Here is a 17,383-nt window from a genome sequence, read left to right on the forward strand (position 1 = left end):
ATGAGAGCTGCAGTGCACATTGAACTTTAACTCAGTGGTTGCCTGAGGTTTAATGTTTGTTGTTGCTAAAATCTGACGAGCAGCTTTGGAAGTGCAGATGAGCAGTTTTGATCATGGCTAGGACTGGAAAGGCACACCCAGACTGAAGCAATAGTCACCAGGCGCACTTCCTCAATCCCATCTTTCATCCACAAGCGTGACTTCTATCACAAATGCTGATCAGTAGCATAGTGTCAAACTAAAAATCTATCCATCCATTTTCTAACAAGCTGAATCCTAACTACAGGGTCACGGGAGTCTGCCGGAGTCAATCCCAGCCAACACAGGGCACAAGGCAGGAACCAATCCTGGGCAGGGTGCCAACCCACCGCAGGACACACCAAGCACACACTAGGGCCAATTTAGAATCGCCAATCCACCTAACCAGCATGTCTTTGGACTGTGGGAGGAAACCCACACAGACACGGGGAGAACATGCAAACTCCACGCAGGGAGGACCCGGGAAGCGAACTTAGGGTCTCCTAACTGCGAGGCAGCAGCGCTACCACTGTGCCACCGTGTCGCCCCAAACTAAAAATCTCCAAAGGAAAGTCCTATCACTAATACACAGTTGGGGGTCTCCATTTAGAAGTGTAGATAAGTAGCATAGCATGCTGGCAAAGTTGAAAAGACATGCCCAAACTGAAACTTAAATCTGCCAAAGGAATCTCCGCCAACACAAATGGAGCTGCTCTTATTCTGAAACACTACATTGTGGCATTATGTATTATACAGTATGTGTTGAAAACAGCATCACAAACTGCTGGTGTTGATGTGATATGATCACCCTGAACTAAAAGTTATCGGGTGTGTCTACCATCCTACTTTCTCGATCCTCAACTATGCGTCTTCATTTCTAATTGCCAATAAGGAGCTGCACACGCTACTAGAGCTGAAAAGACATGGCAGCCACACTATACCACAATTTTTGACTTTGGTACCAATGCCATCTTTCACACCTCCGAAACAATACCGAAGCAATTAACAGGTAATGACCCGGCTCCTAGCTACATCGTCCTCCTGGTCCACACGTGCCGAGCAGCTCATGGCGTACTCCGCTCAGCCTGAGGCTCATAACAAGGCCCTTAACAGAAAAGTTGCTCCAGTGGCACTGTACGATAGCTGACCTTCGCTCTGACCCCCAAATGTCATGCAAAAAGACTATTTCCCCTCTGGGATTAACAAAGTATATAAAAAAATAAAAAAAAATTGCTTTATCTAGCATTCCCCACCAGAGTTTAAAGCGCAAAGGTTTAGGCCTTTTGGCGAGTGGCGGGGGGTGGTACCCAGCCGGGACGCCCAGGAGTGACCGCCCTGGTGGCTTTGGGGGCCACGGGAACAGAGCTTAGAGGCTCAACCCTATAGATAGATACTTTATTAATCCCAAGGGCAAATTCCCATAATCCAGCAGCAGTACAATGATAAAAAACAATATTAAATTAAAGAGTGATAACAATGCAGGTATAACAGACAATAGATTTGTATGTTAACGTTTACCCCCTGGGTGGAACTGAAGAGTCGCATAGTGTGGGATCTCCTCAGTCTGTCAGTGGAGCAGGACGGTGACAGCAGTCTATCACTGAAGCTGCTCCTCTGTCTGCAGATGATCCTGTTCAGTGGATTCTCCATGATTGACAGGAGTCTGCTCAGCGCCCGTCGCTCTGCCACCGATGTCAAACTGTCCAGCTTCATGCCTACAATAGAGCCTGCCTTCCTCACAAGTTTGTCCAGATGTGAGGCGTCCCTCTTCTTTATGCTTTATGTTTAGGGGCCCATGGTCACCACCAGGGGGCGCCCCAATGCCTGAGGAGCTCTGAACCCTCAGTACTTCTGCCACACCCGGAAGTGCTTGGGGGAAGAAGACCAGGGACACCCGGAGTGCTTCCGGGTACGCAGCTGGTACTTCGCTAATTGGGAGGCACCTGGAGTACGTCTAGGTGGGGATAAAAGGGGCCACCTCCCTCCATTCGATGGCTGGAGTCGGGAGCGGAGAAAGATGGAGCTCGGGAGGAGAGGAAAGAAGGCAGCCTGAAGAAGGAAAAGGCATTGTTGAGGCCTGGACTTTGGAGGAGTTTTGGGGTTGTGTGTGCACTTGTATATAGAATATTGTAAATAAACATGTGTTGTGGTGCTTAACACGATGTCTGCCTGTCTGCGTCTGGGCCAGGTACCACAGCCTACAATAATGAGAAGTGGAATATGGGGGATCACCTTAGACTTTCAAACACAAAGATTACTTCTAAGAGTGGAAGGATTCTGGGTAGGGGAGCAGAGTACACGGTGACTGTACCAAATGTAGCATAATGATGATGGAGTAGCACTTTCAAAACTGGATAGTTTGGCATTTTTTAGTGGGGCACACTGAACTCAAAGTCACCAAGGAGGACTCCCACCGACACCCCTAAGTCCTTAATAGGGGTTTTTGAACTGCCAAAGAATTTTATCACACATTACCAGAGTTGAAAAGACACACTCGTACCGAGCAGAAACTGCCAAGGGGACCACATCCTCTCTGAGCAGGGTTTGTGGTGATGCAGCACGTGCCTAAAGGGAGTGGCAGCAGCTACAAAACTGATAACCGCTGCTTTAGGATTACTTCTTGAAGAAGTCAGGCGCTGATTGATGAGCACAAAGACAGAAGTAAATGTGCACAATAAACCCCAAGCCTCTGGGACAAATCAAGGCTGTACACAGATGTTTAATAATGGATGCACGTTTTTAAAAAAAAGCAATAATGGTAGCAGCGCAGTCGTGATTGTAAATATGGACAGGAGCGAGCATCTCATATTTGTAAAGCTACACCTCGTAAACAGTAATTTAGTTTTTAAATTAGCCAGGAAACATTTATACACTTGATAGTACAAACCAGGTGACCATGGGGTAGATCTTGTCTAATCGGGATCACATCTAGTGGTATTTTCTACATTGAAAACAGCGAGGCAGGATGGTGTTCTGGGAGAATTAAGGAGGTAAAATGGGAATATTTACTGTGCTGCACTTCATCCATCCATCCGTTATCCAACCCGCTATATCCCAACTACAGGGCCACGGGGGTCTGCTGGAGCCAATCCCAGGGCGCAAGGCTGGGCACACACACCAAGCACACACGGTACAATTTAGGATCGCCAATGCACCTAACCTGCATGTCTTTGAACTGTGGGAGGTAAACCAGAGCACATGGAGGAAACCCACGCAGACACGGGGAGAACGTGCAAACTCCATGCAGAGAGGACCCAGGAAGCAAACTCAGGTCTTCTAACTGCGAGGCAGCAGCGTTAAACACCGTGCCACCGTGCTGCCCACGTGCTACACTTCATGTCACTATTAAAGATTGGGGAGGTGAGCCCACGTTCGAGGACTTGACATAAAAATGGCCACAAGCGTATGTCTCGTACGCATTTTGAGGGGGCAGGAAAAGAATTTACCCAAGAGCCAACACTAACAGTGCATGTCACCCACTTCCTAGGCCTTTGGCATATGACATATTTCTGAAATGATTGATATTGGGTATGTGCTGAGGTAGGAGGTTTTCTCACTTGTTGGACTATCATTAATGTTGAAAAGGCATCGCTGTCAGCAGAGGAAAGACAACTAGGTGACAAGTGTTCTGGGATGTCTGCACTTGACTATTCAGTTTCGTGCCTTAATTCTTCAAAGGCTGCTGCTTTCGTTGCAACTGTCGTCCTGTGTTGGATGAATGCAAATATACTTATAAGCACCACTAACAACTGCAGTAAGAATATTTTTATTAAAACGAGTTCAAATTTTAAGACACTCAACTGAACCGTGACATTTTTGGCATAAGGTGTGTCATCAGTATGGATTTAAATGTGATGACCTCCAAAAGAGGGCTGCAGTTAGACTTGAGAATGGAAAGATGGTTGCATTGCATTGTGTATTAGTGATATATCATCAAGAGGAGCTCGACTTCTGGAGTTTTGAAAGTGTGTCGATGCAGACAGTTTGACTACAAACCATAACAAACTTTAAATGAGTCACGTCACATTCCTGCATTCCATGTACTTGTGTATTGGCGAAGGTCTCGGTCTCAAGATACATTGCTAACATACTTTTGTTTTATGGATGAAGCGTAGTAAATCAGTCTCAGAAAGTCGGCGAGTTAACATTTTTTTTTAAAATACCAGCCCCATTTTTAACAAGTATGTGACCTCCGCCTGGGGTCTTACTTTGTCATGCCTTGCATCCATCCATCCATCCATACTTAGTGTTGGCCACGCCTGTCATTTACCACCAGGCTGTTCATGCTGTCACCTGAGGCCCTTTTATATACCTCACCACTTTAGTCATTAAAGAAGCAACATGGATTTTCTGACCTGCATCTCGTTTTTTTTTTTTTTTTGCCTCTTGTACTTTTTCAATATTTCATCATACTTTGGACCTCCTTTATTCCCATGGCAACCACTTTTCTATTGTACTTTTTGTCAGTGTTTTATTTCCTGATTCTGTTTTGATCTTCTTGCCTGCACCTGACCATGCTCTTTGTCTGCTCTGAGGTTCCTGTTTACGCCTGATCAGTTACTGAACTTACTTCAACACAAGAACATTAGAGATCCGTCCGATGAGGCCAGTTTGTTCAGCTAATAGCTAAGCCATCCGAATGTCTCATCCAGACACGTCTTAAAGATTGTCACAGTTCCTGCTTAAACTACACATCTCAGTAATTTGTTCCAGATTCCCACAACTCTTTGCACATGTAAGTCCTCCCACGTGTCACTCCAAATGTGCTTCTCCTTAATTTCCTCTGGTGTCCTTGAATATTAGATTTGCCATTTAGTTGAACAAATTCTGCTGGATCTATTTTATCAATGCCTTTTGAGGGTTTCGAAAAAAACATCATCCCTTCATCTTCTTCAGGTAGTTGTCCTGTGTAACTACATTAACATCGCAACACAACCAAACAGAACAAGAGGGTAACATGCGGGGTGTGAGACTTACATCTGTTTGTAATAGTTTGTTATGAGAAGTCAAGCAAAATGACACCTTTTATTGGTTAACTGAACAGATTACAATATGCAAGCTTTCGAGACAACTTCTTTAGGCAGTAGTTTGTTGATCTGTTGTTCTGACCCCCTGCCTGGGGTTTGTTTCCTGCCTTGCGCCCTGTGTTGGCTGGGATTGGCTCCAGCAGACCCCCGTGACCCTGTAGTTAGGATATAGCAGGTTGGATGATGGATGGATGGATGGATGTTCTGACCCCACAGTGTCTAGCAAGCCTTGTCAATAAGTTACACTTTGAATAGAAAAATATCTACAGTGATAAGATTAATGATGATTGCTAACTCTGAATTTACTTTGTTCACTTTCTGTGCTCTGGGGTATCTACCATAACTTCTCCACAAGCTCTTCTTTAGCATTTCTCTCGGCACCATTCCCTCTGCCCTCATCACCCTGTACTTCTCTCCTGTTTGGGAAGTTAAGCCTTTGTCTCCTTGCTTCAGGTGCAAAATATGGGTGGAATGGTGGCTCTGAGGCTAAGGATGTGTGTTGGAATCTGGAAGGTTATCGGTTCAAATACCCGTTACTGCCAAAGGAGATTTTACTGCCTTAACTTGCAATTGGTCCAGGGGCGCTGTACAATGGTTGACCTACTACTCTGACCCCAAGGGGTACACGGCAACTTAACAAATTCCTAATACCAGAAATTGTATAATGCAGAATAAAGAAAACAAAATAAAATTGCATTGTGTGTGAAGGGTATAGAGAGTGCACAGCACTGATCTGAAGCACACTGAAGATGAGCAGAAGTGAGGTACATACTCATATACAGCAATAGAAAACTGGCCAGAATACCCAGAATACGTGCCCAGTTGTCATATACAGCAATAGAAAACTGGCCAGAATACCCAGAATACGTGCCCAGTTGTCATATACAGCAATAGAAAACTGGCCAGAATACCCAGAATACGTGCCCAGTTGTGAGTTCCATCCCGATTATGTGTTCTTGTGTTGCACTTTATTTATCCCGTTCATTTGAATTGTATTCATGTGTGCTTTATAATGTGCGTTCTGTAGACGGTGACTGATCGAGTCCTCCCTCCGGCAGATCACAGCTAGTTGGAGGCACATGCCCTTCTAGAATATAAACACGTACACTAAATTGTTTTTGAGTGATTGTTATTGTGGATTTCCAGCTGTAACCATGTCAGTCAACTAACAACACCATTCAGTCCATCACTATATTAACTGCCTCCTAACGTAGCTGGGCTCGGCCACATGAAAGAGGACTCCTTTGTCCGTTTTTTTTCTCTATCAACAGGAGCGTCAGGCAGAACTGGTTGTTATTAGCTAGGACTGAGCTGCTATATGTTATAATGTGCCGGACTGACCGTTGGAGACTAAAAGGAAAACTAGAATCACCTTTATGAGCAGAATGGGCAATGCTAGCAATACACTATAAAGGCAGAATATCTGACTCATTTTAGCTATTGTTTGTTGTTTACTACATGTTTGTATGAAAACAAACAGTAGAGAATCTAAAAATTGCTGTTTGGGAGAAAAATAGAGTAAGAGATGGCTAATACGTGCAGCAGAGATAAGCAAAGAGTTCCATTTGAATAGCTGCAGGAAGGAGTAAAAGAACGGAAAGAAATGTATTAAAGAAAAAGGCAGCAAACGAAGCACGACAAACACAAGATCAAGTTTGAAAACCAAGCCCAAAGTCTGGAAAGTTGCTACTCACATGCGAGCTGGCTGGCACCGTACGGACAAATGTGCTGAATGGGACCTCATATATTATTTACCAAGTCAGAAAGCAAACGCTACCTTGGCTGTTTGTAATAGAAACAGATGAAAGCGCAAAGATAACGAATACAGGAGTGGTGCAGACAGGAAGGATTTGTCGACCGACCGACCGAGCGAGCGAGCGAGCAGAAGAAGAGTCTGTGCTGCACTCTCGGCTGCGAAGTACAAAAAGGGAAGGGCTGGGACATTCAACAAGCCCGAGTGGGAGTGCTCACCGCCCGCAGTCTGAAGTATTCTGCACGAGAAGGGGGGGGGGAAGCTACTGAGGGGGAACTTCGTGTCCTTCTCCAGCCTCTCTCTCTCTCTCAAGGCCGGCAGCAAGCAACTGCAGCTTCGCTTTTTAAAATAAGGCGAACCCTGTCCCCCTCCTTCTCCCACCTGTAGTCAGCCTGCCACTTCCAATGGCAGCAAATCCCCCAGGAAACGTCTTCCCAGCTCTGGTAGTGGCGGGCCACATTGTCACCTTGGTCATTGTGTGGCACTGGAGAAAGCGCAGGAGGCAGAATAGTGAAGGTAAGTTGTCAACTTTTAATGATGGAGACATTAAGAAGACAAAATACCTAAACAAATTAATAAGAAAGGCTGGCAGAGTGATGACGCGTACCTCTCCACTGCCATGCTGCTTGTTAAGTGTGTGCGTGTGTGAGTGTGTGTGTGTATGCGCGCGCGTGTGTGAGCTATTCTGCATATGTCTTAGTTACCACCCCTCTCTCTCTCTCTCACTCTGTGATTTTTTTGGGGAAATATTTGGTTAACTCTGTCACTGCTGGTTTAGGTGTAAAGACAAAGTCTACTTTTGTAAGAAAACAAAGTAAACCTTTAAATCGTGTCAGAAAAACTTATTTAAGCGTTTCAGTGATAATACTCTTGGTGGGAGTGATTGTTTATTGTTGTTAAAGGATTCCCGATGATGCTTTAAAGTGTGTTTTAACTTTTTTGTTCTGCTCTTCTGTACCGTGGCACAGTGCCTGGTCTTCACCCTAATACTAAGCAATGCTGTTTAAATCACAAACATCCAGCGCCCATTCTTACCTCAAAAGGTGAATTAGGCTCTTGTATATTGAGGCTGCCATTAAAAGCCGCAACATCCTGCTTTTAAAGAAGGGCACGTTTTCTAAACATATTTTTCAGATTTCTTGTTTTGTATTTTTTTTATTACTGCAAAAGCAAACTTCATAAATGTTTTACGTGTTTACAATCAACGACCTTAAGATTTATTATATTGGGGTGGCACAGTGTGCAGTAAGGAGACAGGTGTTTACATTCAGGGTCCTCCTTGCACTTCCCGTGTCTGCCAGTTTCCTCCCACAGTCCAAAGGCATGCAGGTGGTATGGATTGAGCCCTGTGTGTGTGTGTGTTTACCTTGTGATTGATTGGCGCCTTGTCCAGGGATTGTTTCTGCCTTGTATCCTACTCTTGCTGGGATGGGCACCAACTTCCCTGTGATACTGTTTAGAATAAAGAGAGTTTAGAACATGGATGGAAGCGTACTATAGTGTCTTACTATATATTAATCCTTAAAAGCACCTCTCATGCGTACAAACAGATAGATAGATAGATAGATAACTTTATTAATCCCAAGGTGAAATTCACATACTCCAGCAGCAGCATACTGATAAAGAACAATATTAAATGAAAGAGTGATAGAAATGCAGGTATAACAGACAATAACTTTGCATAATGTTAACGTTTAACCCCACGGGTGGAACTGAAGAGTCGCATAGTGTGGAGGAGGAATGATCTCCTCAGTCTGTCAGTGGAGCAGGATGGTGACAGCAGTCTGTCGCTGAAGCTGCTCCTCTGTCTGGAGATGATCCTGTTCAGTGGATTCTTTATGATTGACAGGAGTCTGCTCAGCGCCTGTCACTCCGCCACAGATGTTAAACTGTCCAACTTTACTCCTACAATAGAGCCTGCCTTCTTAACAAGTTTGTCCAGGCGTGAGGCGTCCATCTTCTTTATGCTGCCTCCCCAGCACACCACCTCGTAGAAGAGGGCACTCGCCACAACCGTCTAATAGAACATCTGCAGCATCTTATTACAGATGTTGAAGGACGCCAGCCTTCTAATGAAGTATAGTCGGCTCTGTCCTCTCTTGCACAGAGCATCAGTATTGGCAGTCCAGTCCAATTTATCATCCAGCTGCACTCCCAGTATTTATAGGTCTGTACCATCTGCACAGTCACCTCTGATGATCATGGGGTCCATGAGGGGCCTGGGCCTCCTAAAATTCACCACCAGCTCCTTGGTTTTGCTGGTGTTCAGGTGTAGGTGGTTTGAGTCGCACCATTTAACAAAGTCCTTGATTAGGTTCCTATACTCTTCCTCCTGCCCACTCCTGATGCAGCCCACGATAGCAGTGTTGTCAGTGAATTTTTGCAGGTGGCGCGACTCCGAGTCGTATTGGAAGTGTGTGTACAACTGTTCAGTGGTTCAGAGGCAGGAACTGACGGCCAGATTAGTGGATTGGGCCGTGCGTTTGTGTGTCTGTGTATTCACTTTGTGATGGACTGGTGACCTGTCCAGGGATTCTTCCTGCCTTGCATCCTACGTTTGCTGGGATGGGCTCCAGCTTCCTTGTGACGCGGCTTAGAATAAACCACATTCAGAAAATGGATGGAAGTTTTATATAGTGCCTTAATATAGCAATCTCTAAAAGCACCTCTCAAGCGTACAAACCTTGTACCAAATGTTTAGTGGTTCAGAGGCAGGAACTGACAGTCAGCCTTGTGACTTTAGGTAATATGCCACACTGCCAGTTTAAATGTGTCAACCATGCTATGTGTGATGACTCATCCGTCCATTTTCTCTTGTCTTGTTTTCCCCCTGCTCTTGGTTAAGAAATTGGTTGTTCAACCCTTACTTTGAAAATATGCCAAAGAATACTCGTGTATCAAAAATTAACCTGCTAAAAATAACTTTATAGTGTAAATTTCACTCTAATTTGATTTGTAGCGTACAGCACAATGACACGAGGAACAAGACATAACACAGCTGTCTTTGTTCATTTAAATAACTAATTAAAACATATATTTTTGCAAACTACAAAAAGAAGCCCACGGTATTCTTTGCATAGTTATCCTTTTTCTCCCTGCCATTCAAACTGTTTAATGTCACACTTGTTAGTAATCACTTTGCTAATACCCATTATTAAGGAAAGTTTACCCAGAGCCAACAGTGTTTCTGTACAGTATTTAACCTTGTGAAGGAGACACGGATCTGTTTGTTAAGCAACACTGCACACTGTAAATATGTCTATTGATTAAAGACGCCGCCCTCCGATGCCTGGAAAACAGAGGGTTTGCATTGCATCTTGGCAGCAAGCTGTTCTCTGTGTACTTTGATGGTTGGACGTGCCCAGTGACGCTCAGATTACATTTTAATTAAGCTCAGGATCAGAGGCTGTGGCAGGACATGAGGCCCCTCCCTCTGAGCGGGCAGCCAGGGCCATTGTGTTTGGTTTGCATTGCCCTCTGGCAGATTATCTTCCGGAAACATTTCGGGTTAAGTGACAGGCTTTTTGTTGCTTGTTTTAAGAAGCTGCATTCATTTTTTTTTTTTATAACGAATATCTTTTTATATACTATAAAATGGAATCTTGTCTGTACTGTGTGTATTGTGGCAGACATTTAACAGATGTTACTAATCCACAAACGGCACAGGCACAGGTTTATAGAATGGAGGAAAGGTGTGGTAACCCCACCCTTTGAATTCAAAGCTAGTATAAATTATAAAAAAAAAAGAGAGCAATTTCGTGTAAGATTTTTCATATTATATTCTGGGCCTTTAAAAAAGATGGATAGGATTTCAGTGCCTACTACAGTTGCAAGATAAAAACTGTGAACCTTTTAGAATTGTGTAGATTTCTGCATTAATTACTTATGAAAATGTGATTTGATCTTCAACTAAGTGACACTGCTAGACACACACACTCTGCTTTAAACTAATAACACACAAACAATTGTACTTCTTCTTATTAGCATTATTGTCTCTATACCATGGACAAGAGCAAGACACACTTTACCTGTAAGTAATAATTCACAAGTTAAGACGTTCGGGCTGCCCACTTGTTTATCCTTCCCAGAGCCAGGCTCCACCATGATGTGGTCTTTGCAGTTAAGGTCTGGCAGTGACACTGCATGTACGTCCTATAGCTGAGGTTCATATCGACCTATGGAATAAAAGAGTTTAAGAAATTAATAAAGAAATACAGGGGTGGGCAAAAGTAGTTGTTTGTGTGGAAAAAGACATGCAAGTTCTGATTATTACAATAGCTTTATTAACATTGTAAACTCAGAAGAATGGCACAGTGCACTCGGGTACAATCTCGTAAGTGCTCAGATTGCCAGCCTTGCTTACTCACAACTGTAAAACCTACTCTTGCCCACCCCTGTATATACAGTAAATAGAGTGATTTTGTTCAGTATTTTAAGCGGTGGAACATGTTGAATTTCCTGACATCTTTTTTCAGTGTCCCACTATCTGTATGTTGTGGGACGAGGATGGACAGGATTGGAAATGAGGACATTAGAGGGTCAGCTCAAGTTGGACGGTTGGGAGACAAAGTCAGAGAGGCGAGATTGCGTTGGTATGGACATGTGCAGAGGAGAGATGCTGGGTATATTGGGAGAAGGATGCTAAGGATAGAGCTGTCAGGGAAGAGGAGAAGAGGAAGGCCTAAGAGAAGGTTTATGGATGAGGTGAGAGAGGACATGCAGGTGATGGTGTGACAGAGCAAGATGACGAGCACAGAAAGATATGGAAGAGGATGATCCGCTGTGGCAACCCCTAACGGGAGCAGCCGAAAGAAGAAGAAGATGTGCATGTTATGAAATATCCATCCGTTTCCTAAGCCAACTTTATCCTAAGCAGGGTCACAGGAAAGCTGGCACATATCCCAGGTAAGCACAGGGCGTAAGTACAATCCTGGGTAATAATGCCAATCCATCGCAGAGTGGACACACACACAGGCTAATTTAACATCACTAATCCACCTAACTTGCGGTGGGCTGGTGCCCTGCCCGGGGTTTGTTTCCTGCCTTTCACCCTGTGTTGGCTGGGATTGGTTCCAGCAGACCCCCGTGACCCTGTAGTTTGGATATAGCGGGTTGGATAATGGATGAATGGATGGATAATCCACCTAACCTGCATGTTTTTGGACTCTGGGAGGAAACTGGAGCACCTGGAAGAAACCCACACAGACACGGGGAGAACACCCAAGCTTCAAGAGGACCCGGGACATGAAACCTGAGGCAGCATCTAATGAGATGCTGTTGCTAAAAGAATACATTTGACTGTTTTCCTTTGTTTTAATAGTTTTGAAAATTAACATTCACCCCACTTACCCCAAGTTGGTCCAGTGGAGATGATTATACCTTGCAATGGGCTACTTCAGTTATTCCACCTGAGTGCCAGTTTGGCTCCAGTTCACTTGTACAACAAAATCATACTCATTTTCTCTTATCTACCTTCAGAACCCACTTACTGAAATTAGCTGACAAAAAAATAAAGAAAGCCTATCTTCGCATCAGCAAGCCCAAGATAAGGAAGGCCCAGTACTGAGGAGGGTGCTCGTGTATTTTAGGGTACAGTGGCTCTCGCTCACTCATATTAGAACAATTAAGTATCATACTCTGGTATGAAAGGCAGTGAATGATGGGTTTGTTCACCTTGTAGTTATTTAAGGCAAGAAAGATCGGAGTTTTAAGGTAAGGTTGTTCCACTCACTAATCGTGACGCCAGAGAGTGGCGATGTGTTGCAAGTTGGTCAGTACATGCAACTAAGAATTCCACTCTAGTCTGCGTATGTGACAATAATGACCCCATAAGCTATGAGTGTTGCTAGTTAAACTAACATGAAGGTAAAACGGAGCATCCTCAAAAATACCTGTAAAGTTAAGGGGTACCTACTCCAGCTCTCAGTCACCTGGAGTTGTGAGACAGTAGCGCCAACCACCGTCCCATAATGCCATTGTTACTCATTTCCTAAATCAACTTATTTCAAAACAGGGTCATGAACATATTCTCTCGTATGAGGGCAGTATGAAGTCAGCAGTGAAGCTAACCTGCACTTTGACATGTGCACAGAAAATGCACACGGACGTGAGGAGAAGCAGGACTCTGGAGCTGTGAACAGCACCACTACTGAGCACTGCAGCACTGTGCTAGTGATTTGTATCAAGATATATATTCTAACTGCAAAGTCATTTCTAAATGTGCGCAGCTAACATATTCTATTTGGCGCATCAGTAAAAGCAGAATAAACAAGATATACCAAACATAAAACCATAATCAAATAAAGTGTATAAGTGACATATTCGATGCTAAACTGGCAAGAATTAAAATATATATTTAATAAATAATCAGGAGGTAATGAGAATATGAACAGGAGAGACTTCAGATTTGGGTGGCCTCTCGCCACCATTTTAATGTACCCTGCAGTTATTCCTGTGTGGGCGAATTAGACATCATTACTCCATATGTCTTAGACTGTCAATCCCACCAGTACTTGTCTATGTTGTCAATTATACTATGCTGTACGCATTGCAAAAATGCAGAATATGACATTGCAATCTAATGTATTACGGCATTTCACTTCATTTCCACGTCTAACTTAATGCCGGTTTGGACCTGCAACATGCCGCTCACATTTCCCAGGTATGACATGACATGTCTGCCAACAAAATGATAGCTAATTAGCTTGTAAGTACACACTTTATTTGCCCCAAGAGGAAACGCAGCTTTTTAAAGCAGCTCAAGGAATATTATAGCAAACAACAACACCCCCCTCAGACAACCACAAGAATTACAAAAAAAAGAACAAAAAAAAAAGTACCGACTTGACTCGCGCCTCACAGTCACAATGAGGAGTAAAAAAGGCGGATATCTCACTGATGCTATTCTCTGTGCTAAGATCTGTAGAGATGGACAATTTAATAAGAGGACATCATTAGTTTTCTGGACAACTATAGATCAATACGTACATACATAGATTGATAGATATGAAAGGCACTATATAATAGATAGCACAAACTAGTATTCATTTGCTGCAGGTAACTCATGTTGATGCTGTGTGACAGGTGACACCATTCTTCTGTGCAGCAGTTCATTCTGTGGACAGTCAGCACTGAGAATGTGTCACTAGCTTCCCTTGCAATATTTTGTTGTTCATGCCAACTCCACATAGAAGCAGCTTTAGCCCTATTAAAATGGTACTGCCTTTATAGGGAGAGTGACTCTAGTGCACCTTCTTCCTAAAAATATTCAATTTATTTGTCCAAATGTTGTAGTTACTCGTCCATCTTATGATTAAGCCTTTGTACAGCCTTGTCATCTAAGAAAAGCCCCATGCAACTATTTGTACCAAAGAGAGAGATTACTTATCTGAACACTTCCAGGTAAGGATCTTCCAAGAACAAGAATAATCCCAACACCAAGCTAAACTCTTAGTGCCAGCATTAACCCCAGAATGTATTGTACTGGTGAAGTTCAATTCGTCTCTCTGCAACATCACACAATTCTGGACTGCACTCAGAGGTTGTGTTAACAACAAAGCAGAATCTTAGTTGGACTAGTTTAATACACTACCAGGTGGTGACAACAAAGTCAAGAAATAAAAGTAATGTTTGACCCCCAGGAGACTGTGAATAGATCTTAGATACACCTGCAGCCAGTTGACTTCTTCTGAATGCAGATAGCAGTGAGAAACTAGAACATCATTTCTCATGTAGTCTTAACGCAGCAAGTAAAACAGAAGGGCAGTCGGGACATGATATTCTGTAAGAAAAACAATTCCAGCCCTCCTTGCAACAAGATATTCCTCAAATGACCTCAGTTAGAAAATCAATTCTAGCTGTATTTATAGCAGTTGAAGTTTTGTATTGCCTCTGTATGTAAAGTGACTACAGGACATATTTTACAAACGCAATGTCCGCAAGGCCTGCAAGCATTGTGCAGGACCTCCTTACACCCCTCACATGGACTTTTCACAAGAGAAGATACTGCAGCGTCAGAGCCAGATCTGCCAGGCTGCAGGAGAGTTTTTACTCCCAAGCTGTCAGACTCCTTCACACCAGGCTGCCCACTGGGATCTTCCACACGGCCTCAACCACCTCTAAAAAACAGAACTTTTATACATGCAGGCCACTTTCCTGCAAAGACGAGTGTGCAGGTAGAAAAGAACTGAAAATCTCAAACTGACCTTTAAGGATTTTGCACACTGCACTTTGACATTCTTTGAAACATTCTGACCTGTCATTGTTTACACGTCTTAAACAACAATCACCATTCTGTATTATCCATATCTATTATTTATTTATTATATTACATATTTATTGACTATATTTGTGTATCTAGATTGCATAATACCATACATTGCATCAATGTTCATATTGCTTATTACACGTCAATATTGCTGCTAGTTCTTTGTCTTGTTTTTTAATTTTAAATATTAACTTAAATTTTAATTTGCACTTCATGTTGTTACACTGTGGACCCTGAGCTTTGCCATTTCGTCTATCTGTATACTTGTATATGGTTGAGATGACAATAAAGTTCGCTTTGACTTTGACTTATCCATCTGGCATGTCAGGTTTCACACCTTCTCTTTAGGAAAAGTGATTCAAGCCCTGTGTGCAAAATACCATGCAAAGTTAATATTCAGATGAACATTACGGAATGTGACCAAAAATGCAACGTGAATCACCATTTTATCACTGTTTTGTGAACAACTGACAACTTGACTCAATTACTCACAATTATGGAAGCTATTAAAATATGATTTGGATTAAACTGACAAGCACTGCAAACTCACAATAGGCTTTTGTTACTGTATCGTTCATATGAAAACCTGTTTGTGCCACAGAGGAACAAATTATCATACCAGTCTCAGCAAGAATGCCTTAGAAGATACTCATTTGTGTAACACTAGGAATTTGGTAGGCAGAACATTCCTATTTAAAAAGAAGGTTTTGTGACTTTTAAAGAATGCGAGCCCCTTCATTAACAAGCAGATATCATGTTGTTAAATGAAACTTTAGAGAACATAGTTTTCAGTTATAAAAATGTGCGTAATACAGTACTTGTACACTAAATATGAGCCATCCCAGAAGTTAACTTCAGTGTCCCACAGTCTAAAGTGCAAACTCCTTTTACTCTCTGAGAGACGTCCTCTACATGTAGTTTTTGTTTGTAAGCTTTAATACACATGTAGCCAAGATAATTTTGGACTCCTGGTGCTGCTTGTTTGCTTCTAGGTTTACACATTACAGGCACAGCAATGGAATATATTTAGAATCATGTCGTCAATGCATGCACAAGAATCTGCTGGATGACATGTTGATGTGGAGAATAAAAGTTATAAACAATAGTCATTATAGTAATTATTACAGTCTGGTCCTTCTTTGCAAAGTTCACATTATGTGTGCCAAATGGTGCCTTTAGATAATCTGACAGAGGAACTATTTGATTCGACTGTAACTGTTATAACTGAGACGTCGTACTCAGTGAATTCATATTTCTGTCCATGGACAGACAGTACAAGTTTAAAGCATGAAGGTTCCACCTAAATCTGAGTAACAGTGAAGGTCTTTGTCCGTTTTGTTAGAATTGTCAGCACTTTGCCATCTGTGAGTCACTGTATGTTTCCCAGTTTAGGGACAGGTGGCTGGCTAGATTAGGATAGTAGAAAAGTTTATTTCTTTTCCATGATGATTCCTTTTCCCTTCTTTGCTGTTGCTCTGAATTAATTACTAACTGATTTGTAATTGTATGTTTTTCCTACGTTATTTTCCAGCATTTTAATGATATATTTTAAATAATGTGTAAGGCACTGGGGTTACAATTGGAAACATGCAAGAGTGATGTGATATGTATTATTTATTTAAAAAAGTCGCTGGAACTTAGGAATTTCCAGTAAGATGATATTTAGCTTTGCAAATTTGACACTGAATATAGCTATACATTATAATGTACACTTTCTTTCTGTCTGTTTATGTGTTTGCAAAAAAAAAAACATGCAGGGATTTTTTGACTTGGAGAAAAAGGGTAATATGCTAATTCTTTAGTGGCAGTAATTTTTATTTTATTCAGTTTAGAACTGACTAGCCTTTGGTTTCTATTTTTCTAGTAAACATTTTCCATTCTGAAACTTGACAAAATGCTCATGTTTGATAGATACAGGCTTGACAAATGTGTAACTGAAATTGAAAAATTACAAAAACCTCTAACAATGGAACAGGCCGTGATGATGACTATAGTGTATATCCTACATAGGAATTAATTTTGAAATATTGTGTTTCATTTTGATTTTCTATGAGAATACTATGTCTACAAAAAAATCATAATGGGAAATTTTGCTTTATTTATCTGCCTTAAATAACATATTCACTTCTAAATATTGTTCTGATGAAGATTCTTCACAGACCATGTGCACTGCAATGCTTATTCATTCATCGAAGCTCATTTCACAGGCACAGATCCATTCTCCTGGGTTTGAATCTCATGTTGGTGTCCGTGTGGATTTTGCATGGTCTCCATCCAGCATCCCCTAAGAGGTGTAGGTTAAGTTAATTGGAGATCGTC

The 17,383-nt window shown here is 42.3% G+C and overlaps 1 protein-coding gene across 10 annotated transcripts in view; it reads left to right on the forward strand.

Annotated features, from left to right (window-relative positions):
• LOC120515930 (plectin-like) overlaps positions 1 to 17,383 on the forward strand; it is a 618,214-nt gene that overhangs the window by 424,688 nt on the left and 176,143 nt on the right. For 2 of the 10 annotated variants that reach the window (XM_039737310.1, XM_039737312.1), the window contains exon 1: positions 7,100 to 7,314. The exons of the other annotated variants lie outside the window; for them this stretch is intronic. In XM_039737310.1, coding sequence (XP_039593244.1) covers positions 7,203 to 7,314 — 112 coding nt within the window. In that variant the 5' untranslated portion in view covers positions 7,100 to 7,202. Of the gene's footprint in view, positions 1 to 7,099; positions 7,315 to 17,383 lie in introns of those variants that run through there. 10 annotated transcript variants of the gene reach the window in all.

The sequence above is a fragment of the Polypterus senegalus genome, chromosome 15 (genome assembly GCF_016835505.1).
Source record: "Polypterus senegalus isolate Bchr_013 chromosome 15, ASM1683550v1, whole genome shotgun sequence".
In the NCBI taxonomy this organism is placed as follows: Eukaryota; Metazoa; Chordata; class Cladistia; order Polypteriformes; family Polypteridae; genus Polypterus; species Polypterus senegalus.